The 24,722-nt window shown below is 42.5% G+C and overlaps 2 protein-coding genes across 2 annotated transcripts in view; both read left to right on the top strand.

Moving 5' to 3' along the window:
• The first annotated feature begins 307 nt into the window (after positions 1–307).
• Positions 308–12,059, top strand: LOC124004789 (glucuronokinase with putative uridyl pyrophosphorylase). Its single transcript, XM_046313585.1, has 23 exons — positions 308–518; positions 1,930–2,036; positions 3,531–3,575; positions 3,760–3,913; positions 4,030–4,101; positions 4,230–4,318; positions 4,463–4,619; positions 4,866–4,943; positions 5,179–5,270; positions 5,401–5,506; positions 5,642–5,721; positions 5,811–5,879; positions 6,027–6,087; positions 6,365–6,381; positions 6,581–6,638; positions 6,732–6,824; positions 6,965–7,025; positions 10,062–10,175; positions 10,450–10,507; positions 10,965–11,033; positions 11,222–11,285; positions 11,388–11,459; positions 11,699–12,059. Exons 1-23 carry the CDS (start codon positions 462–464, stop codon positions 11,795–11,797), a joined length of 1,872 nt encoding a protein of 623 aa, XP_046169541.1. The 5' UTR covers positions 308–461; the 3' UTR covers positions 11,798–12,059.
• A 125-nt stretch (positions 12,060–12,184) lies between these two features.
• The window catches only part of LOC124004788 (ubiquitin-associated and SH3 domain-containing protein B-like), a 39,147-nt gene continuing 26,609 nt past the window's right edge, over positions 12,185–24,722 (top strand). The window contains exon 1 of the mRNA XM_046313584.1: positions 12,185–12,649. Within this exon, the coding sequence (XP_046169540.1) occupies positions 12,522–12,649 (128 nt within the window). The 5' untranslated portion in view covers positions 12,185–12,521. The remainder of the gene's footprint in view (positions 12,650–24,722) is intronic.

A 24,722-nucleotide genomic window follows, 5' to 3' on the forward strand; every position in this document is an offset into this window, starting at 1 on the left:
GAAGCTGTTTTCCAGTCTCGGTCCCAGCTTTTGATGCACCTCTACTGACCTCGCCTTCTGGATGATTGCGGGGTGAACAGGCAGTGGCTCAGGTGGTTGAATCTACTAAGAACATTAGTGGTATCATTCAGAGTTTTCATTTAATCATTGGCTAACCTATTACATAATGTATGATTGTCATTAGAATTTTTTATAAAACAAATTTACGAGTAATATGGATGTACGAACTATATTTTCAATAGTTTTACTGTTTCCTGAGTGCATGCAATTTACGTGATCTCGCCGGCAGGGGGTCATCATTCGGAGACACTGGCGCTTTAAGAATGAGACAGTGTAGCAGTCCTGTCGTCACAGTTCAACGTGAAATTGTATGGTAAACGATTTTACTATTTATTGTACTGAATCGCATAAACCAAGGCATTTGATGTCGTGTACACGCGAATAAGACAAGGGCCAAGAAAATGATCTGCATTTTATTGGTAGCTGGTCACGGCACTGTTCTAGAAACTCAGATAAAGGTAAGTTGTTTATGTAAGCAGACGAGGTTTGGGTGCAGAGGTCGTATAACTTACATGGTTAATTTCACAACACAAGCAGGTCATCACACATAAAAACATACACTGCACTTAAACAATACAACATCAGACTTACCGCTGAACAAGGTAGGCCAACTACCAAAATAATTGAAAGATGTAGTTTCGAACAAAACGTTTTTTCAGGAAGAAAAAGGGATGTTCAATGACAACGTTCAGTCAGTCTTGGAGTGGTACATACAGTGCATGCAGAACGTTTTCAGACCCATTGACTTTTTCCACATTTGGTTACGTTTCAGCCTTATTTTAAAATGGATGGCATTGTTTTTTTCTCCTCACCAATCTACACACAATACCCCATAAACACAAAGCACACATTTTTTGTTGTTAAAATTTGCATATATATCGAAGGTCTGAGTTCCTGAGCGCTTTGGAGCAGGTTTTCATCAAGGATCTCTCTACTTTGCTCCGTTTATCTTTCCCTCGATCCTGACTAGTCTCGTACCTTTTACTGAGGAGTGGCTTCCTTCTGGCCACTCTACCATAAAGGCCTAATTGAACTCTGGAGCGCTGTCAGAGTGACCATCGGCTTTTTGGTCACCTCCCTGACCAAGACCCTTCTCTCCCGATTGCTCAGTTGGCCGGGCAACCGGCGCTAGGAAGAGTCTTGGTGGTTCCAAACTTCTTCCATTTAGGAATTATGGAGGCCACTGTGTTCTTCAGGACCTTCAATGCTGCAGAAATGTTTTGGTACCCTTCCCTAGATCTTTCTCGACACAATCGTGTCTCAAAGCTCTACAGATAATTCCTTCGACCTCATGGCTTGGTTTTTGCTCTGACATGCACTGTCAACTTTGGGACCTTATATAGACAGGTGTGTGCCTCTCCGAATCATGTCTAATCAATTGAATTGACCACAGGTGGACTCCAATCAAATTGTAGAAACCTCTTAAGCTCAATTTTGAGTCTCACAGCAAAGGGTCTGAATACTTAAGGTATTTATTTGATTATTTTTATTTTTTTGCAAAAAGGTCTAAAAAAAAACAGTTTTTGTTTTGTCATTATGTGGTATTGTGTGTAGATTGATGAGGGGAAAGAAATATTTAATCCATTTAAGGCGGTAACATAACACAATGTGGAAAAAGGGAATGGGTCTGAATACTTTCTGAACGCACTGTAAGTCTCTTTTTCCCTATTCACCTGTATGACTGTAGGGCAGGCTGAGCTTTGTGTGAGTGAGGGAGAGAGTGATAACTGGTCACTATGCTATAGGCCTGCTGAAATAAGTATCAACATCCTTTGGAGAATATTATTTTAAGAGGAGTAAATAAAGTTCTACGGTGTGCAACAACTTCCAAACCCACATCCCATCACTCCTTATTTGTCATTTCTTTAGAATGATGCCACTGGTTTGTATGGACAGCTGACTGGAGTGCCAAAGGCATTGTTGCCTGGGATAGGAGGAAAGAAAATCCTGGACTTCTGGTGGGAGACGGTGAACACGTGAGTAATCGGTCAAATTTAATGACTGTCGACTGCCCTTACAGTTTTCCTGTACAACATGTCTTATACTCAGTCCCAGTTGACATAATTACATTATTAAATCCCTTTAACTTTGGAATACTGTGCCTTCAGAAAGTATTCAGACCCTTTGACCTTTTCCACGTTTTGTTATGTTACAGCCTTATTCTAAAATGAAAAATCCTTGAGATGTTTCGTAGTATAGGATCGTAGTATGCCTGTGGTAAATTCAATTGATTGGACATACCTGCCTATATACACCTGTCACAGTTTACAGTGCATGTCAGAGAAAAAACCAAGTCATGAGGTTGAAGGAATTGTCCGTAGAGCTCCGAGACAGGATTGTGTCGAGGCACAGATCTGGGGAAGGGTACCAAAACACTTCTGCAGGTCCCCAGAACACAGTGGCCTCCACCATTCTTAAATGGAAGAAGTTTGGAACCACCAAGACTTCCGAGAGGTGGCCGCCCGGCCAAACTGAGCAATCGGGGGAGAAGGGCCTTGGTCAGGGAGGTATCCAAGAACCCAATGGTCACTCTGACAGAGCTCTAGAGTTCCTCTGTGGAGATGGGAGAAAATCACAGAAGGACAACCATCTCTGCAGCATTCCACCAATCAGGCCTTTATGGTGGAGTGGCCAGACGGAAGCCACTCCTCAGTAAAAGGCACATGACAGCCCTCTTGGAGTTTGGCTAAAGGCTCTCAGACCATGAGAAAGAAACAAGCATCACGTCTGGAGGAAACCTGGCACCATCCCTACGGTGAAACATAGTGGTAGCAGAATCATGCTGTGGGGATGTTTTTCAGCGGCAGGGATTGGGAGACTAGTCAGGATTGAGGCAAAGATGAATGGAGCATTGTACAGAGATATCCTTGATGAAAACCTGCTCCAGAGTGCTCAGGACCTCAGATTAGGGTGAAGGTTCACCTTCCAACAGAACAACAACCCTAAGCACACAGCCAAGACAATGCAGGTGTCGCTTCGGGAAAGTCTCAGCATTTCCTTGAGTGTGGCCCAGCCAGAGCTCGGACTTGAACCCGATCAAACGTCTCTGGAAAGACCTGAAACTAGCTGTGCAGGAATGCTCCCCATCCAACCTGACAGAGCTCGAGAGGATCTGCAGAGAAGAATGGGAGGAACTCCCCAAATACAGGTGTGCCAAGCTTGTAGTGTCATACCCATGAAGACTCGAGGCTGTAATTGCTGCCAAAGGTGCTTCAACAAAGTACTGAGTAAAGGGTCTGAATTCTTATTTAAATGTAATGTCTCTTTTCTTTCATAAATTAGCAAACATTTCTAAAAAAAAAACATTTTTTGCTCTGTCATTATGGGCTATCTCGTGTGTAGATTGAGGGAGAATCCCCTCCCCCCAATTTAATAAATTTTAGAATAAGGCTGTAACGTAACAAAATATGGAAAAAGTCAAGGGCTCTGAGTACTTTCCAAATGCACTGTGTGTATCTATTTCTCTCCAGGCGGCAGTTGTTCAGTGAGGTCTATCTGGTCACGAACGCAGACAAGTAAGTACAGTAACATGTGGTGAAAGTGTTGACACCTGCTGTATTTCATCATAGCAGACTGAACCTGCCTCCCATGTATTTACATTTAAGCCAATAGTATTGGGAAATGTTGTCCTATGAGCTGGAATGATTGATTATCTACCAGCTACTGCTTAGCTGTTCCCCTATATGTCTCCCATTCCAGGTATAAGCACTATGAGCGCTGGGCAACGGCCAATGACTTCCCTGTGGAGAATGTAGTGAATGACGGCAGCACAACCCTTGAGAGCCGGCTCGGAGCAGTGGCTGACCTGGAGCTCGCCATCCGCAGCCGCAAGCTGCAAGACGATATCATGGTGGTACGGCACTGATCCTAGATGTCATTTTATCATTTCTTAATTGTGTGGAATGAAATGTTCCATTGAAATGTTCCATTGTGTGGGGATTATTTTTCAAACAACATGTTTGTGGACAGATTGCAGGGGATATGCTCTGTGCAGACCAGAACTTTGATATTGCTCAGGTTCTCCGCTTCTTCAGGTCCAAGGTAAGATAACATATGTGCTCCTTCTGGTGAATAACAACACACCTCACCTCTGAGAAACTGTAACCACGCTCATAGCAGAGTAGGTTTTTGGCCTTGTTTACATGTTAGTATCTCTGTATTTGACTTAGCCTGGAGAGTTGGCTATATACTATGAGCTAGAGGAGGGAGAGAAGAGCAGCTCCAGGGGTATAGTGGAGGTATGCCCTGAGACCCACAGGTAGGCAACAGGAAACATAATCTTTGGCAGAACTTATCTTGATGCCAGTATATTGTTGATAACAGTACTCCCATTTGATCACTGAATGGGTCACTTGCCACCAACAGAAAAGTCTAAAAGACCGGGTATCTCTGTGTATTTTAGGATATCTCGCTTCCTCGAGAAACCACAGGAGGGAGTGACAGCATTGCGTCTGGCCAGTGTGGTGTTCTACTGCCTTCGCAAAGCCACACTGTCTTACCTCTCGGATTTCCTCACCCTGCAGCCCCAAGCTCAAGACAGGACCTTCGGCAGGTTCTGGGTCAGTAAGGACTGTGAACATGGGAGTCTTTGGGTTTGGGCTCAGTTCAGTTTTCAATTCAGTGCATTGAAATTCAATTAATGAATTGAAAATTGTCTGTTGCTTTATATGAGGATTTTCTCGTCATGATTTGAATATCAATTCACTTTCTGAATTGAACCAGGGTTGGGGTCAATCCAGTCTTATTTCAGTATCGCTAGTACTAACACTCGCATCACGAGACTCACTGTTTGTCTTTTCGCCCAGGAGTGGATCATCAATGAGGAGAAGTTACCGGTGTTTGGCATGAAACTGCCCACAGGGTTCCAGCTCATTGGACAAGTGGTGGGTTGATTTCCCCCCCCCCCCCCATCCATACAGACTACTGTTGATTAACAGAATATTCTAATTGTCACTATTGTGTAAGTTTCAGGTCAAGTTGTTATGGCATGAGATATGTAAACTCTCCCCTGGAGAGCATGTGAATAGATTGACAATCATTTAGATTATCAGCTCGATTGGAAAGAGTAATTTGATGATGATGTATTGACGATATGTATTTATCTTCTGGATATCACAGGGGCTGTCAGACTACACCAAGTGGCTTGCCCACTATTCTGCCCAGCAACAGCAATGCCCTGCCAAACCCATAACATGCCGCTCATACGCAAGGTAGATTGCACCACTACAAAGACTTTATGAAAAATAGTATTGATGCGTTGTTCTCTCACCTTCTGGACTATCTTCAGGGATATGTCATTTCAGTGAATGTGAGCTAACATCATCTTTCACGTCCTCATAGAGTTGGACTGATGGGGAATCCTTCCGACGGCTTCAATGGAAAAACGATCGCCATGACTATCTCCAACTTCTGGGCTGAGGTCACACTCATGGAGAGCCAGGCCCTGGTAACAGTCAGGCTTTACTCCAGTTCATATACACGACAGGACAATACAACATGCGTAGTGTCATCTCTGATCAAATGTTAATGTATTCAACCATAAAGATAGTATGATTTGATATATTTGCTCTGTTTTCTTCAGGTTCTTCTGCCTCATCCGCTCAATGATCCGACTGAATTTGGAAGCTTGCAGGATCTGTACTGTATCAGCCGTAAGGAGGGGTCAGTGTAAAAGCCCCAATGCCACACATGCATGCAGGATGTTGGCATGATGAATTCCCAAACCGTATTGATATTGTTTTGATCTACAGGTACTTGGGAGGTCTACGGTTACTCCAGGCTACCTGTAAGAAGTTTTACCAATTCTGCTCAAAACAAGGGTGAGAAGAAAATGTCATTGGAGCCAGTAACAGCAAATGCAGAGTATTCAATAACTCTGATGTGGGGTTGGGGGGGGGTACACCTGAACATTCTTATTCTGACATGGTTAATGCTCATTTGAGTCCCCTGCACGCTTTCTTTGGCAGTATCGCTTTGACAAAGCAGAACTTCACTCTCAAGTATGATACCAACATTCCTCGCCAGGTGGTAAGTGTCTACACTACAGTCTCTATATTTAAAGGCTCACTCTGTGATATTTAGTAGGTGTTTTTGTTCATTTGAAATAATGATACCCATTCATTCTCGAAGACTATCTCTTATAAATGTCTCATGAGCCTAGTTCATGACAGTGTATCCTGAGAAAGTCCCTGAGAGATCTGTATGTGTCTGTATATGCTGTTTTCAATTATGTTAGGCCAAAAGGCTAGTGATAATGTTAGTGACTGATTGAATGATTATTTCCCCCCTTTCTGCTTTGTTGAAGGGCCTGGCTGGAAGTAGGTAAGTGCTGCCTGGTGAACTGTTATTTTTCTTCCATATTTATAGGTTAACCACATACTAATCAATATTTCTTCTGAGTCATATACTTATATGATTTTGCCTTTTTTGGTCTGGTCGTCTTTTGTAGCTCAAACTCCCTTTGTTCATAATTACATTTCTGTTTACTTATCTAATTTTATAACGTTCTCTTCTCTGACAGTGCAATAGTGTCTGCCACCCTGAAGTGTCTGATGAAATTCTACAACATCACAGAAAGTGTAAGAAGAGGAACATGTTACTCTGGAATTCACTCTATTCATGCGCCAAATGAGCAACCTGTGTTTTAAGTTGTTTTGTTCTGTTTGCCCTAGGACCTTCCCAAACCCACCAGGGCCAACTTCATCCTCAACGTCGAGACGGATGAACTCTTCATCACTGCTGGTCTTCAGGACAGAGTTGTGCAGGTCAGCAATGAAAAGACAACACTCCCCTTTTCACACTACTGAGCTGAGCCGAGCTGAGCCAAGCCGAGCTGGACTGTACTTCCCTAGCCTGGTTACTGTAAAGAGTTTTTTTCTGACAAATGTCCTTCTTTTCATTGCAGGTCTATGAGGGCTTGGTCTACATGGACTTTAGCAAACAACTGATGGATGAACAGGGCTATGGTATTTGAAATGTGCCGTCTCAATAGCTGTTATGGCACATAAACACATTTTAGGAACTCCTATACATAATAAGGACCGCCAGTATATTAACGCTAATAATAATGGTGAATACAGCAGTGAGCAGCAATGAACAAGGGTTCACAGACAGGGCTCACAGACAGGGCTCACAGACAGGGCTCACAGACAGGTCTCACAGACAGGGCTCACAGACAGGGTTCACAGACAGGGTTCACAGACAGGGTTCACAGACAGGGCTCACAGACAGGGCTCACAGACAGGGCTCACATGATGTCAGAAATGACATAAGATCAGTCTCATAACAAAGCAAGCACTCTATCCTGTAGGAACTATCGTCCTTTATGTGCAATCAGTTAAAGCATTACCATGTTTATCTCTCAGTACTACAAGGATGACGCAAGTGAAGTAAAGTCTAGTGCTGTAGGTTGGTTATCTTGGAATGCAGCAGGTAATAATACTTAAATGTATTGAGTTTACTGTATATATGAATATTTATAAATATATACTATATACACTGAGTGTACAAAACCGTAAGAACACATGCTCTTTCCATAGTATAGACTGACTAGGTGAATCCAGGCGAAAGCTATGATCCATTATTGATGGCACTTGTGAAATCCACTTCAATCAGTGGAGATAAAGGGGAGGAGACCAGTTAAAGAAGGATTTTTAAGCCTTGAGACAATTGTGAAATGGATTGTGTACATGTGCCATTCAGAGGGTGAATGGGCAAGACAAAATATTTAAGTGCCTTTGAATGGGGTACGGTAGTAGGTGCCAGGCACACCGGTTTGTGATAAGAACTGCAACGCTGCTGAGTTCTTCACGCTCAACAGTTTCCCATATGTATCAAGAATGGTCCACCACCCAAAGGACATCCAGCCAACTTGACACAACTGTGGGAAGCAGTGGAGTCAACATGGGACAGCATCCCTGTGGAATGCTTTCGACGCCTTGTAGAGTCCATGCACCGACGGATTGAGGCTATTTTGAGAGCAAAAGTGGAATGTGCAACTCAATATTAGGAAGGTGTTCCTAATGTTTGTACACTTCGTGTATACACCGACTGCGCATGACTTCCAGTTTCTTATTTTCCAAAATAAAAGATCCACTTTTCACTACGTTCACACCACATAATAGGGCAACAATATGTGATTATACAGATGTACTAATCATGATATTTCACATTTTTTGTCTGCATAATTCAAATCTAACATTCATTTGCATGAGACAAAGTCCACTTGATCAGTAGTTATTGCTTTAGTATCTTCTGGTGCCACAGGTGCCAATGCCATCTATAGTGTCACCAACAGGTCCTGTGCAGCCATCTAAGGTTGCAGTGACGTCATATTCGCACAGCTTCTAAGGACATATACATAAGATTTACATACCAAATGTCATGGCCCCATGTCCATCGGTTCAGTTCTTATAGCCCTGGTGTGATATTCTGCCATCTAGTGGTGTGGCATGGCCAACTTTGAATGCAGCAACTAATCATTCTCAGATTAATTAGAGGCTAATTCATTGAGTCTATATAAATCTGGAGTCAATCTGACATATGGTTCATGAGAAGATTTCTAAAGTATTTTATAGCATTAGCATATGTGCTAACGCAAATCTATAGGTACAGTGCGGCCATATTTGAATGCAATTTTCTTTTCTCAAAACCATGTAAGACTGATATGAGAGATCAATACCAAATTCAGTGTGGTTCATTTTAGGGACATCCATAATAGCGACAGCGCGTTTCAAGTTGAAAGGCCACTGTGGTGTTGATTTACAGTAGTTTAAGTGTACGCATGAAATCAGATTTTTGATTTGTCAATAGCTCAGCCATCTTTTGTAGCTTTTCTCAAACTAGTTAAGACCTTCATTCCACATTTAGTGTCATTTGGTCCTATGGTTCATGAGAAGAAGATTTTTGAAGTATTTATTTTACATATTGTTGCACATTAGCATATGTGCTAATATGCTTCCACTATTATAGTTTTGCCATCTTTGAATGTATCAATGTCATTTCTCAAAATCTTTATGGACTATTGTTACAAGTCCAAAGACCAGATTTGGAGTGAATCTGACATTTAGTCAATGAGAAGATGTTTTATTATGATTTTAAGCATTAGCGTTACAAAGTAAAATAAGTGTTAATAGTTTCCTTATTTTTTAAAGATATCAATGCCACACTTAACATGGTTCATCATAGTAATGGATTTGATGACCCTAAAATGTTTCAAATTGATAGGCCATTGTGGAGTGGATTTACAAAGGATTTAAATGAACACGTAAAATCAAATGTCATGATTTATCAATAACTCAGCTATCTCTTATCTTTTAAGAAATGTACCATGGACATACATACCGAATTTGGTTCATGAGAGGAAGTTAAAAAAATATATTTTCTCAATGGAGGAAATGTATTATGCTGGACCATATGGGTCCTTGAGGCAAATTTGTTCAACATGAGGAAAGACGCCTACATACAAAGATTCAAGTCTCTAGGTCAAACCGGCAACAGACATTAGGGTTAAATTGAGACTGCTTATAATAGTGCCACCTATAGGCCAATCGATACTATTATTTTTGATCAAGTTACTCATGGCCTCTAATTTCGGGGTGTCAAATTAGGAAAAAAGTTACCAATCAATGCTTAACAACTGTGAACCCCTGCAGGGATGTCAAACTCATTCCACTGAGGTTTTTGGTTTTTCCTTTCAATTAAGACCTTAATTCATCAGTCGAGTACAAGGGTGGAGCGAAAACCCGCTGATATTCGGCCCTCCGTGGAATGAGTTTGACACATCTGCGGCCTAATGATTGATTAATGATAATGATATTTGAAAGGTAATTCATTCTTTAGGGGTATGGGAGTTTTGCTGCATGCGAGTTTAAGGCACCTGTGCATATCTTTGTGTGCATCCTCTTACATATATCTAGAGCTGAACGTTTATGTATACATTATGAAACTGAGTTTACAATGAACCTTTTACATGTTGATGTTTGTGTGTTGACTGTACACAGGAGATTACATTCCTATGGACATGAGCAGCTTGCCACCGTTCTGGTTAGCTTATCTGAGTGATCCCAGTGACTCTGGTCGGATTCACAGCAACGTCAGACAGCGCTGGCTCAACGGTAAGACACACACACACACACACACACACACACACACACACACACACACACACACACACACACACACACACACACTGTAAGCTCGGTTGGCAGGCAGCAATGTTCACCAAGGTCAGGGTCAATTCCATTTGGGATTTCAGTTTACTTCCTGTATTGATGGAATTATCACTTCATAGATTTTAAACTGTAGGCTAGAGGAATCCGATGACAATAAAAAGGGATACCTTCGTTCTCTATCTGTATTTAGTCCCTCTGTTCACCTCCTTTTTTTCAGGAGAAGCTGAAGTGGTTGATGCCATGAAGTCTTTTGCTGGGCTCACAGATCAAGCCAGGTTTGTGTAAGCTGTTTGGAGGCTCACAGGATCAGTGGCAGTAGTGCCCCTGGTGCGGTAGCAAAGGCACAACACCAGTGGATGGTAGTCATGGGATTTGAACCAGCAGCCCTCCGGTGCTGGTCTGCCCATCTAACCTCTGTCTCCATACTCCCCCCACAAAGTTATTGCGTGTCTCTTTGATATGGCTTAATCATGCCATCTAGGATCTTAAGCACAACAAATTCGTAACATGTAAAACATGTATTTATTTGCAGGACGTAACATATCAACATATCATACGAAATGGATGATGTAGTACAAAATTTGATGACTTAGTTACGCAAAAACGGGCACCACTTTTGGCTCGTAAGCACCATTCAAAACTACTGGCTGAAATTATACAAACATTTGAGAGTGCACCCTTAAGTGAGCATTACCTGGTAATGAAACGGTTGGGTTCTCTTGTCCTCCACAGGGTTGCACTGCAGGGAATGGACTGGAGCAGACTGGCACAGTTGATGGATGAGAACTTTGCACTGCGACGGTAAAGACAAGCGTGACATCCTTTTGAGTCTGTCATTGGTTTGAGGAAGTTCAATCTCTTTGCCCCCGTGAAGTTGTTGGGCTTTGATGAGTTAATTCTCATCACCGAACAGCATGATTTTACGTAGTAAGTGCACCTCATTGTTCACACAGGAAACCACTAATACTGGAACGATCTCTGTCCTGTAGGTCTGTGTACACAGAAGACTGTTTGGGACCAGGCAATCTCAAGATGGTGCAACTGGCAAGACAGGTAAAGTTAAGAGTTAAAATTTCCAAGATGATCTCATCTTTTCCTATGAAGTTTCTTTGTAGTTTTTGTTTATCGTTCGGTGTGTTTGCTTGCCCAATGCAGTTTGGCTCAGCTGCGAAACTACCTGGCAGTGGTGGTGCTGTAGTGGGCTTGTGTCTGGACCAAGTAAGACTGGTAAGACTTATACTTTCACATCTTAAACAGCAATGTATACTGTATGCTCTGTGGAATCATTGGAAAAGAGATTGTGTTTCATACTTTGGTCACTTTGGTTAATTGATGCTCAAGCTATCAACTGCAACTCTGTTATATAACTCGACTTGGTACACCGCAGCTTCCTAGGATTAGGGCTAAGGTTGGATAGTTACTTAAGCATTTCTAAACGGGTGTGCTTGTCTTTGCTTTGACACTAGGTGGAGATGAGGAGAGCGTTCCAAGAGGCTGGCTGTGTGTTCTGTGTGATTGTGCCATATAACCCATCTGGTACCATTGGAACAAACAGCCAAGACTGATTTTAAATGATCTATAATGGGCATCTTAATAATCAATCAATTGTAAAAAATCTGAAGCTAAGATGACACAACATATTTTTCTGTTCATGTGGGCAAATTTGTAGCCCATGATTTCCTGTATGAATGGATTATGATGAGACTGTTGTGCCTTGGTTTGAGTATGTGACTTGGCTTGAGTAATTTTATAAATTGAACACATTTGTATTTTTATGAACATTGAATAAATATTGTTTATTAATTTATTATGCAAATGCAGTGTGAATAGCCTAGTTTCACTTATTTATTGAATCTACCATATTAGGCTGTGTCTAACGTTACTCTGTATTACATATTGCTCACTTGATCTAAAATTCCCTTTTTTTTCTAATCAAACGTAACCTAACGTTTTGAGGACACAATGTAAACATCAAAGCTATACTGAATGGGCTATTATTATTCCACTCTGCCAATTATAATTAGGCTACTGTAATTAGGACACTCCTTGGGTCGCTGCCAGAGTACAGGCGAAAATTCATAATAGATCCTGTGCACTGTGCACGTAACTCTGCTTTTTATACGCAAAACGAGGCAACAGACATAATTTGAGATTCAGGGGGCGGGGAGGAGGGAGCGCCCGCGACCACACTGCTCACAATAATAATCGGTTGTAGTCTATTAGTTATCTTTCTCCACCGCTCGCTACAGTACCGTAGACTGGATCTGAAAACCAATGTAATCCTGAATCATGGCTGCAAAAGAGGATCTCTACAGCAAAATCATCCCGCGAAGACTTCGGCCGAAAGTACCTGGCACTGTGAAATATGGATCGAATTTGGACGTCCTCTTATCGATGGGTTTCCCCAAAACCAGGGCGTAAGTAGGCTACTGTGTATAACACGCTCTACTAACACTTTATCGGAGTCACTCGTAGAGGTGGACACTAGCGCTTTGGGTACAGTTTGGCATTTGTTAAAATTACAATTTATATTTGGTTAAAAATACAATGTTTTCTGACGCGCTGTCGTATATCACCTATAAGGCAATTTATTGATCCCCATATTCTTTCTCACCATGTGCATGCAATTGGCTGGCAGCGTCCTACTTTTCCTCATGACCAGAAACTCTCACACAATATGGACTCAGGAGTAATGGGTAGACATAACATAGTAAACGAAAATCCTGGACACTCAAATTAGTATGATATGTTGCGTTTGGTATTAATTTGTTGATCCATTTTGTATGATGTGTTACGAATTACACTTCGTATGATAAACTATATATACAAAAATATATGGACACCCTTTCAAATTAGTCGATTCGGCTATTTCAGCCACCCCGTTGCTGAGCACACAGCCATGCAATCTCCACGGACAAACACTGGCAGTAGAATGGCCTTACTGACGTGGCACTGTCGTAAGATGCCACCTTTCCAACAAGTCAGTTCTCAAATTTCTGCCCTGCTAGAGCTGCCTCGGTCAAACGTATGTGCTGTTATTGTGAAGTGGACACGTCTAGGAGCAACAGCCGAGAAGTGGTAGGCCACACAAGCTTACAGAACAGGACAAGCGCATAGCTTGTACAAATTGTCTGACCTCGGTTGCATCACTCACTACTGAGTTCCAAACTGCCTCTGGAAGCAACTTCAGCACAATAACTGTTTGTCTGGAGTGTCATGAAAGGGGTTTCCATGGCTGAGCAGCCACACACAAGCCTAAGATCACCATGCGCATTGCCAAGTGTTGGCTGGAATGGTGTAAATCTTTGCCATTGAACTGGAAGCTGTTATAGCAGCAAAGGGCGACCAACTCCATATTAATGCACATGACTTTGGAAAGAGGTGTTCAATTAGCAGGTATTCACATATGTTGGGTCATATAGTCTATGTGAACTGCAATTCGTACAATATGTTACAAATTTGCAATAAGTACAGTGCCTTCAGAAACTATTCACACCCCTTGACTTTTCCCACATTTTGTTGTTTTACAGCATTCATTTCAAATGGATTCAATTTAGACTTTGTGTCACCGGCCAACACACATTACCCCATAATCTCAGTGGAATTATGCTTTTAGACATTTTTACAATTAATAAATAATGTAAAGCTGAAATGTCTTGTGTTCAACCCCTTTATTATGCAGCAGGTAGCCTAGTGGTATGAGGGTGGGGGGCAGGTAGCCTAGTGGATGGAGGGGGGGCAGGTAGCCTAGTGGTATGAGGGTGGGGGGAGGCAGGTAGCCTAGTGGTATGAGGGTGGGGGGGCAGGCAGGTAGCCTAGTGGATGGAGGGTGGGGGAGGCAGGTAGCCTAGTGGTTGGAGGGTGGTATGGGGGGGGGGGAGCATGTAGCCTGGTGGTTGGAGCGTTGGGCCGGTAACTAAAAGTTTCCTGGACTGAATCCCTGAGCTGACAAGGTAGAAATCTGTTGTAGGCCGTCATTGTAAATAATAATTTGCTCTTAACTGAATTGCAAAGTTAAATAAAGGTAAATAATAAATGGCAGGCCTAAAGTTCAGGAGTAAAAATGGACTTACTCTGTATGTAATAATAGTCTTTTTGAACATGCTTTTTGAATGACTACCTCATTTCTGTACCCCACACATACAATTATCTGTCAGGTCTCTCAGTCGAGCAGTGAATTTCAAAGACAGATTTAACCACAAATACCAGGGAGGTTTTCAGTGCCTCACAAAGAAGGGTACTTATTGGTAGATAGGTAACAAAAAACAGACATTAAATATCCCTTTTGAGCATGGTGTAGTTATTAATTACACTTTGGATGGTGTATCAATATAACCAGTAACTACGAAGATACAGGTCGTCCTTCCTAACTAACCGCTCAGGAATTTCACCATGAGGTCAATGGTGACTTTAAAACAGTTACAGAGTTTAATGGCTGTGATAGAACACTGAGGACTCCAATACGAACCTAAATGACAGAGTAAAAATAAGGAAAAGAATGAAAATATTCCAAAACATGCATCCTGTTTGCAATAAGGCACCAAAGTAAAACTGCTGAAAATATGGCAAAGACATAAAATGTATGTCCTGAATACAAAGCGTTATGTTTAGGACAAATCCAACACAACACTGAGTACTACTCTTCATATTTTCAAGCATGGTGGTGGCTGCATCATGTTATGTGTATGCTCTTTATCGGAAAGGACTAGGGAGTTTTAAGTAACAGCCTGGTCTCATAGACTAGACGTAACTATCCGGGCCACTCAAATTAGTAGGATATGGTAGACCTTTCCACACGTACCCCATGTTAAAAATGGTGGATTTGGGCACTAAGAAGCACCTAAATTAGAACTTAGTGGCTGCTACACATGTCAGAGCTCTGGCTCTGCGCTTCACAGCGCTGTATGGGTTTTACAAGCAGCCCATGAGTCATTTCATGTGACCACTAACGGTTGATTAAAAAACAAAATCCTAGAAAATAAAGACAAACAACCAACACCATTAAAACAAGCAATCCAAAGATTGCGTGTTCGAATCTCATCGCGGACAACTATAGCATTTTAGCTAATTAGCAACTTTGCAACTACTTACAACTTTCTAACTAACCCTTCCCCTAACCATAACACTTTAACTTGTCTATTAAACTTAACGCCCAAACCCTAGTTTAGCGAACATTAGCCACAACAGTTCGGAATTCATAACGTATCATATGTACTGCAAATTCGGAATATATTTGTACAAATTTTAATTTGTGACATTAAATGGATTCACAAATGAATACATACAATACCAAACGTAACATATCATACTAATTTTAGTTTCCTGGATTTTCATTTACTATATTACATCTATCAATGAGTCCAGGTTGTAAGTAACCTCCTGTCTATGTAACCATACGAGAGAGGATATGGATCATGCTCAATCTGATCTGAATGGACTGACTGTTCTTGATGTGACCAAATTACTGCAGCACAATGTACAACTGTTATGTCAGCTGGGTCCTCACTAGGAGAGACTCACAGACAGACCCACCATGTAAGGAAGCAGTTTTCCTAATGTCACTATTATAGAGAGTAAATACATTGTTAACTTTTAAACCTACATCAATTGCATCATTTCTATGTGATCAGGATCACAACCCACATCATTTTTCAGTAAAAATAATAAATGTGCTTCCCAGTGGTTATGATCATAGTTATTCACAATAGTATTGTGAAGAAGTCCCGGTCTCAAGTCTGTATTATCTCCAAGACATTGAGGTCAGATGTCATAGGGAGTCTGTTGTGACTTACATGCTGAATGGACACAGACAATACGCATGCGCGTGCACACACACGTCAGAAGGAATGCCTCGAGGCTCCCTTTGTCAGCAGAGAAAGAAAGAAAGAAAGAAAGAGGAGAGAGAGAGAGAAAGAATGCCTAGAAGCTGTGAGAGACGCCACAAGCTCTTTTACATTGGACAGCCCGTGACTGCTTGGCCCTGACCGAGCAAGTTATGAATAGCATCTTCCTGCCTCTCTCAAGTATTGACCCCCTACATTTCCTGACCGACTTAAAGGGACATGCCCTCTGAGATTTGTCATGTCTGCCTGCCACCAATGTCACTGACTAGCGTTTTTGATTCAGGGAGGGGGAGGGGGACAATGCAGATGGGGAGCAAAGCTGGGTTAGCATCAACAGACATTTACTAGAACCTCTCTGATGGGATGAACCACAGTAGCTACAGTGTGTGAGAGGGATCACTGAGGAGTGAAAGAGCAAAAGCAATGTACCGAATAACATCTGGGATGTTGAAACCCACAGTCACGAGGTGCAGTTTTTCAGACTTTCTGCACATAGTAATTTTGCCAAACATACAACCCTTCAGCAGGGTTTTTATTCCAGTTGTAACCAGGGGTGCGTGCTGTGCACTCCCAAAACAAAGATAAATATAGCTGCAAGCAGCCATTCACGCTTTGGGCCCATAGCTCCACCATCAAGACAAATTGGCCACATTTCCCTTGGATGAGCTACTCCAACACCATCATTCAGTTTGCTGACGACACAACGGTGGTAGGCCTGATCACTGCCAACGTTGAGACAGCCTATAGGGAGGAGGACAGAGACCTGGCAGTGTGGTGCCAGGACAACAGCCTCACTCTCAATGTGAGCAAGACAAAGGAGATGATCGTGGACTATAGGAAAAGGAGGGCTGAACAGGCCCCCATTAACATCGGCGGGACTGAAGTGGAGCGGGCCGAGAGTTTCAAGTTCCTTGGTGTCCACATCACCAACAAACTATCATGGTCCAAACACACCAAGACTGTTGTGAAGAGGGCATGACAACACCTTTACCCCCTCAGGAGACTGAAAAGATTTGGCATGGGTCCCCAGATCATAAAAATGTTATCAAACTGCACCATCGAGAGCATCTTGACCAGTTGTGTCACCGCCTGGTATGGCAACCATCTGACCATAAGGCGCGAAAGAGGAACCTATGTACTGACCTTTCAATTGCTTGTTATAGCACCACCATCTCGCCAATTGGCATGGCATTGCATGAGAGCGTGGCCCATGGGCCTTTACCATTATGCCAAGTTGCGCCCTCCTAGGCCTTGCCATTTCACTGGAATTCACATCTTTGACTAAATCCACAGAGAACCAGAATAATACACAAATACAACACAGCTTCGCTGCTTGAACCCCTAATGTATATACATTTTTTAGGGCACCCCCAAGAGCCAATGATTTGACCCTGTACTTGAGGCTACTCGGTTGGTTCTGTAAAGACACTGAGACTCAGTATACTGGTGTAGTTGTTATGTCTAATGTACAACTCTGCCCTTAGGGGGAAAAGCCCTCTCTCATTTCACTTCAATGTCTGTTTGGTGTTAGTTCCTTTTGATTTGGTTGATAGTAAATGATGCACTCAACATACAACACAAGAATAGAGGGTATAAAACAATGACCAGAGGGTATAAAACAATGACCAGAGGGTATGAAACAATGACCAGAGGGTATAGAACAATGACCAGAGGGTATGAAACAATGACCAGAGGGTATGAAACAATGACCAGAGGGTATGAAACAATGACCAGAGGGTATAGAACAATGACCAGAGGGTATGAAACAATGACCAGAGGGTATGAAACAATGACCAGAGGGTATAGAACAATGACCAGAGGGTATGAAACAATGACCAGAGGGTATAGAACAATGACCAGAGGGTATGAAACAATGACCAGAGGGTATGAAACAATGACCAGAGGGTATGAAACAATGACCAGAGGGTATAAAACAATGACCAGAGGGTATGAAACAATGACCAGAGGGTATGAAACAATGACCAGAGGGTATGAAACAATGACCAGAGGGTATGAAACAATGACCATGAAACAATGACCAGAGGGTATGAAACAATGACCAGAGGGTATGAAACAATGACCAGAGGGTATAGAACAATGACCAGAGGGTATGAAACAATGACCAGAGGGTATGAAACAATGACCAGAGGGTATGAAACAATGACCAGAGGGTATAGAACAATGACCAGAGGGTATGAAACAATGACCAGAGGGTATGAAACAATGACCAGAGGGTATGAAACAATGACCAGAGGGTATGAAACAATGACCAGAGGGTATGAAACAATGACCAGAGGGTATAAAACAATGACCAGAGGGTATGAAACAATGACCAGAGGGTATGAAACCAGATACCCTATTTTCTGCCACTGACTGACATCTTTATCCCAGTCTACAAACAAATCACTCTTTTGGTTTGCATTTACATCAAGGGCTCAAAACAATATGCCTCGGAGATGCTTTGGTCAACTGCTGCCCTTGAGGTTTGTCGTTTCTCCCTCAGTATCTGCTATGACTAACTAAACAGTGTTAATTCATTGGAACAGGGGACAGAGTTGAGCCCTGGTATCGTTTTGATTTTTGATTTGATTTATTAGGATACCCATTAGCCGACACCAATGGCGACAGCTAGTCTGGAATGGCACATGATTCCTCTAAAGGCCTCCCTCACACATATATTTAGTAAGACATAACCTATACAGTGTCTTTATAACAATACATTTACTCTATATCTATATTCTGTATGTACTGTATGTCTTATCATGTTCTGATGATTATATTTACTCCAAGGAAAAGCTGGAAAAGAGTAGGTGTATAATATCTCATTATTCTGCACGTGACTCTTTTCCAGGGATGTTCACCACACATATCCTGTGTAGTAGTAAATGCGGCTTTGAGCAATTAGCTACGCTCACCGCCTAATCCAAAATTGCAATGCACTGCAGCTTCCAGGGATATTTCTGGCACATACGATTTGGTTTAGCGCAGGCAAACACTGCTTTTGAGAACTCTGAACATTGCAGCGTGGTGGCAGTTCAAGTAACACAGTATGCTATGAATGCTGTCTCAGCACATTTCCCCCTGTTTCTAAGCAGTTTAGTTTATACTTTTTTAAAATAACTCTCCTCTGTAATGTTCTGAGTATTTGCCGGGGAGGTTTGTGGAAAATTGTGTAAATATGCTGGTCCCTATGTGCTGTTCCCGCCTTGCCTTCTGCTGTGATGATGAGGGGGACTTTGAGAGGCTGAGGCAACAGTAAGCCATATCTGTTAGCTGTGGCTGGAAAGTCTGAAGCGTTGGAACATGTGTGGACAACACAGGGGCTGACACAGTGGAACCTGTCTACTTTCAAGGAGATTGCTGTCGCCACCCCCCCCCCCCCCTTCTTCTGGCAGCAACATTGGATATAGAAAAACACTTTTATTATCCACGATGACAAAAGATGATGGAAATTGTTTGTTTTTGTTTGTTTTTTGTTTTTTTTTTCAGGTCATTTTCTCTGTCTTTGAAATAGTTTTGTAAATGAGAGTTCCTTGGATTGCTTTGTTTGACGTGCCAGTCGGGTTCACATGTTTACCACTGGAGCCTTCAGGCATTTCATCATACATATTCAAATTCTAAGAGCCGGTGTTAAGTTTACAGGCCAACGCTGCACTGACGCTGCATCAACGCCACATCGCTGTCGCTCGTTATCGGGAGGATCATGCTAGGGTGTGTACATGTCATGTGTTTCCTTCCTAAGAGAGTTACATTACTGAAGATAACCTGCATGTCCCTAATGCCTTTCAAAATGCTGTCTGGAAACTCAGGGCACCAGATAATGTAAGCATTGTTCTCCAACATCACACATCAGGACCAGTTAAAGAGGCTATACAGAACATTTGGATAGAAATATTGTCCTGAAATGACCTCAATTGGCCAGCAAGTGGCACACCTCCCCACACCCATGAGCAAAACATATATTATTTGATTAAAACTAAGAATTAATGTGGTTTCATGAGATAAGAAATGGATTCATATTATATAATGAACCTCAGCCAAGATTGAAGCCAAAATTGAACGTAAACTATTAGCAAACAACTAAACCTCCATAGTGTATCTTTGCTCTGTCCAGACGCTCAGATACCAAATCATGTCGTCATTGTTGTCTCCAATATCAATCAGTAGGGTCAGTTAAGAAGACTCTTCTTCAAAATCCCATGGGTGACCTGCACAAAGGCAGAAGTGTGCCAGTCTGCTCTCCTCAATACTGCCTATTGTCTCTCCAGGCTGACGACTTTGACGAGGCCTGGCCACAGTTGCTGACATACCCGCAGGTGCCCGCCTTGGCATATTTTGGGACTGGCAGCTGTGCTCCTTCTGTCCCCTCTGCTACTAGTACCGTCTCTGCCCCTCTCTCTCAGTCCCCGTGGCCTGCGAGGCAGCTGTTGTTTGCATTAAGGCATACGGGGCTCGTTCAGTGTTGCATCTGTTCAGTGATGCCACCAGCGACAGACCACTTGGACCTTTGCAGTGGACACATGTGAGACCAAGCACATATACAGTCCAGCCTTTTTGTCCCTTCCCCTCACACAGGCATGAGCAGTAAGCAGAGCTAATCCTGCTTGGAAATGTGTGGATGCAATTTGGTCTGTTGGTAATTCCTTTTTTTGCTAGCCATCCTTTTCCCCCCTTTATATATTTGTGTGTGTGTCTGTGTGTGTGTGCGTCTGTGTGTGTGTGTTTAGTTGTGGCCGGGCCATATGTGTCAGTGCTACCTTTGCCAGAACTGCGACAGCCAATCCAAGAGCTAGTGTCCTTCCAGCCTCATGCTTCCAGCCTCATTGCTTCCAGCCTCATGCGGCATCCATCCACTGGCTGGTGTCACTACGTGAGGGAACTCCAACTCCTTGCCAGTTCTCTGCAGATTGGGTCCAAATGATCAGAAATGAAATCACAATGGATGCACTTTTGTATGACGACGGTGCGTGAATGATGAAATGATTACATCAAAATGCATTTGCCCTCATACTGTGTGCCTATGCAACGATATTCTGATGCCCATATGTGAGGCAGCCTGCTTTATCATTTTTATGTACACAGTACATGGCTACTCTATGTATGCTGGTAATATTGTTATCCATATTTTATGTCCAGCACACTGTATCCAGCTTTCACCTACCTCCCCACTAGCAATGTGAAAAACAAAGGTGTGTACCAACCTAGAGTCAAAAACAACTCACTGGAGAAACAGCAATGTGTTTTATAGCCTAAGTAATGCCATTAGTTACAAAGATACCCTTGTTTTCTGTGTCCGTAGAATAGGCACTGAACCAGAGGTGGTTTCTTGGCTCTGTGGTAGAGCTGTAATGACAAGGAAAGTGTGTCTTTTACGGGTTGTGGCTGTGCACACTGTCTTTCTGAACTGGATGGTTCATTTCTGAACTGGATGGTTCCTTCCTTAACCAGCAGTCTCTTCATCTGATTTGTATCAAATAGGCATTTGAATGTATAACACATGCCATATGTACAGATTCGTTCCTATTTTATACAGCAGTTCCCTTACTAAGACAATATGCAAGAGTATCTATTTAACACCATAACAGACAATAGAGACATGCAACAGCATTTGATTTAATTCCATGTGTATTAGAGTGGTGTTCTACTGTAGGCCGAGGTGCTCTACTGTAGGCCGAGGTGCTCTACTGTAGGCCGAGGTGCTCTACTCTATGCCGAGGTGCTCTACTGTAGGCCGAGGTGCTCTACTGTAGGCCGAGGTGCTCTACTGTAGGCCGAGGTGCTCTACTGTAGGCCGAGGTGCTCTACTGTAGGCCGAGGTGCTCTACTCTATGCCGAGGTGCTCTACTCTAGGCCGAGGTGCTCTACTGTAGGCCGAGGTGCTCTACTGTAGGCCGAGGTGCTCTACTAAAGGCCGAGGTGCTCTACTGTAGGCCGAGGTGTTCTACTGTAGGCCGAGGTGTTCTACTGTAGGCCGAGGTGTTCTACTGTAGGCCGAGGTGCTCTACTCTAGGCCGAGGTGCTCTACTCTAGGCCGAGGTGCTCTACTCTAGGCCGAGGTGCTCTACTCTAGGCCGAGGTGCTCTACTGTAGGCTGAGGTGCTCAGGTGGACTATATTGTCTGTGGGGGAAGGAAAGCTGTGTTTAGTGCTCTAGTTCGTAATAAACAGTTCACTGACTGTTTGATTCTGTTCGTAGGCATGCAGCATTAAATGAATATTGCTCATCATACCTGCATAATAAATGTGTTTTCCTTTACACTTGACTAATAATTTAAAAAGCAAAAATAGTTCAAGGTGAAGAAAATGCACACGTTTTATGGTTCTGAATATTTCAGTACAATATTGTTTTTACACATAAATGTCAAATTGAGAAGAAAGGCCGAATGGTTGTGTTCCTATATTCATGTGAAGAAGTTCAACAGTAGCCCCTTCTCAATGTTATATATTTGGAATACTACATAGTTAAGCACAATCTTTGTCTGGGTCAAATTGTTTGACCACCGTTGTGTGTACCCCTGTGATTTGTTTTGTGGTCACTGGTTTTGTGGAGACACAAATTGGCACCGACTGCATTAGTAGATATAATGAGGCAAGAGAAACACTTTTGTGAATCGTTTGGCAGTTTATGGATGACAGCTTTGTGAGAAAAAAAACTGTGGATAAGTGAAGGCCTCCCTCACAAATAATTAGAGCATAATTGTAGCATGGTAGATAATTGCAGTCAGTGTGGTAGAGCACAGTGGGGGGATTTTGTCTGAACAGTAAGTCTTTCATTTACCCCTCGAGTCTTCCTCTAGACATCAATGAAATGCATAATGAGAGGAAAACACAGCAGAGAATTAGTCAGTAAAAACGTCACTGAATCCAGCGAGAGTCTGCATGTGAGTGAGGGATTAGAATCTTCTACATTGACACGTTGTTATTAATAATAATGTCTGTGTGTACGTGCCTGCCTGCCTGCGGGAATGTGTGTAAGCCACAGTGCAATGATAAGTGTTATTCCAACGTTACAATGCTGTTTAAATTGGTTTAATTTAATTCAATTCATTAAATTGAGAACCTCTAACTTTCAATTCAAAAACACATCTTCTTCACAGCTCCTGTGAGTAGATCAACAAAGACCTCTCTCAAGGTATTATACCACTTCCTTGTGTTTCTGTTTGGCTGTCTGAGTGTAGAGGCAAGCAGACACATAGCGGTTGTAACAATGGACAGGAAAACATGACAAATCTGATTGGTTCTATTAATGTTAGGAGGACGGAATTCTCCCCCCATCACAGCACAATACCGGGAGAAACAAAGTCTCCTAGGACAAATACAATCTTCCGTGAATAGAACAAAGCAGTTGAGAGGGAGAGAGAGGGAGAGAGAGGGAGCGAGAGGGAGAGAGAGAGAGGGAGAGAGAGAGAGGGAGAGAGAGGGGGAGCGAGAGGGAGAGAGAGAGAGAGGGAGAGAGAGAGAGAGAGAGAGAGAGAGAGAGGGAGAGAGAGAGAGAGAGAGAGAGAGAGAGAGAGAGAGAGAGAGAGAGAGAGAGAGAGAGAGACTGAGACTGGAAATATCGGCTCAAACATTACTTACCTTTTAAAAGGCGTTTTGTCAGCTGTCTATTGTGCTGCCCAACGAAAACGCGCCCTGAGTTGAAACGCAGCCATTTAGGTATCAATTGTGCCTTATGATTCAGTCTTTCAACACATGGAAATAAAGTGACTAAAGTTCAGCTTAAAGGCTGACTAAACCCCTGGTTTCCTCATCTTCATAGTCAATTATTTTTCAGAACCTTTGGACAATATTAGTCATTGTCTCCGTGTGTACTTGTTTTTCTGCCCCATTATGTGGGCCGTCACACATTGTGTTTGTCAGACGGAGTAATGTAAATTTCTCTGCAGTGCTGGATAAGGACGTATTAGTTCTTTTGTACACCTCAAAAACACGCACGGCGCGCGCGCGCACACACAGACAAACACATATACACTCGGCGTACTACACAATTCCGTACACGAGTGAACTGATTGTGGGGGCGTCCTGCTTAGTACCTTGTCTGTTCCTCTTCCTGTCTGGAGAAGCACACAGGATCTCTCTCACTTTCATAGCGTAGTGGGTGTTAAAACAAAGCGAGTGGTTTTCTCACCTTCAAGAATGTATAGTTTGTATGATACAATCCTTTACAACCACTGAGTGTGATCTTAATAACATGCAATCCGTGTAACACAAGGTGAAACAATTGACTGAAAAGTATGATATGTGTTGTATATTACACTGCATTGTCAGTGGTATATCAATAGATTATGGAATGGTAGATTATCTATCTAGGCTGTAAGCATTTACTATTAATACTGACAAACTGTTTTCCAATGCACATGCACTGTTTATTGTATTGCAGGGTACTGTATAGTGATAGGGGGAACAATCGATCCAGTTATATATTGAGATATTATTGTTGATGATATATCGTATTGTATCATTTTGACAATATTATTTTGCCGCTGGTGTGCTGTACCTGCACCAAACTCCAGTATTTCTCCTTCATAGCTTGTTTCCCATCTTCTTCTTTTTTTAAATGGAGCCAATTTTGTTTTCAGCACTTTTATTTCCATGACTGATCAAAAAACGTGTTTTCTTATGGCTCTCTCTTGTCCCTCTGCCGCAGG

This window comes from Oncorhynchus gorbuscha, linkage group LG19 (genome assembly GCF_021184085.1).
Source record: "Oncorhynchus gorbuscha isolate QuinsamMale2020 ecotype Even-year linkage group LG19, OgorEven_v1.0, whole genome shotgun sequence".
In the NCBI taxonomy this organism is placed as follows: domain Eukaryota; kingdom Metazoa; phylum Chordata; class Actinopteri; order Salmoniformes; family Salmonidae; genus Oncorhynchus; species Oncorhynchus gorbuscha.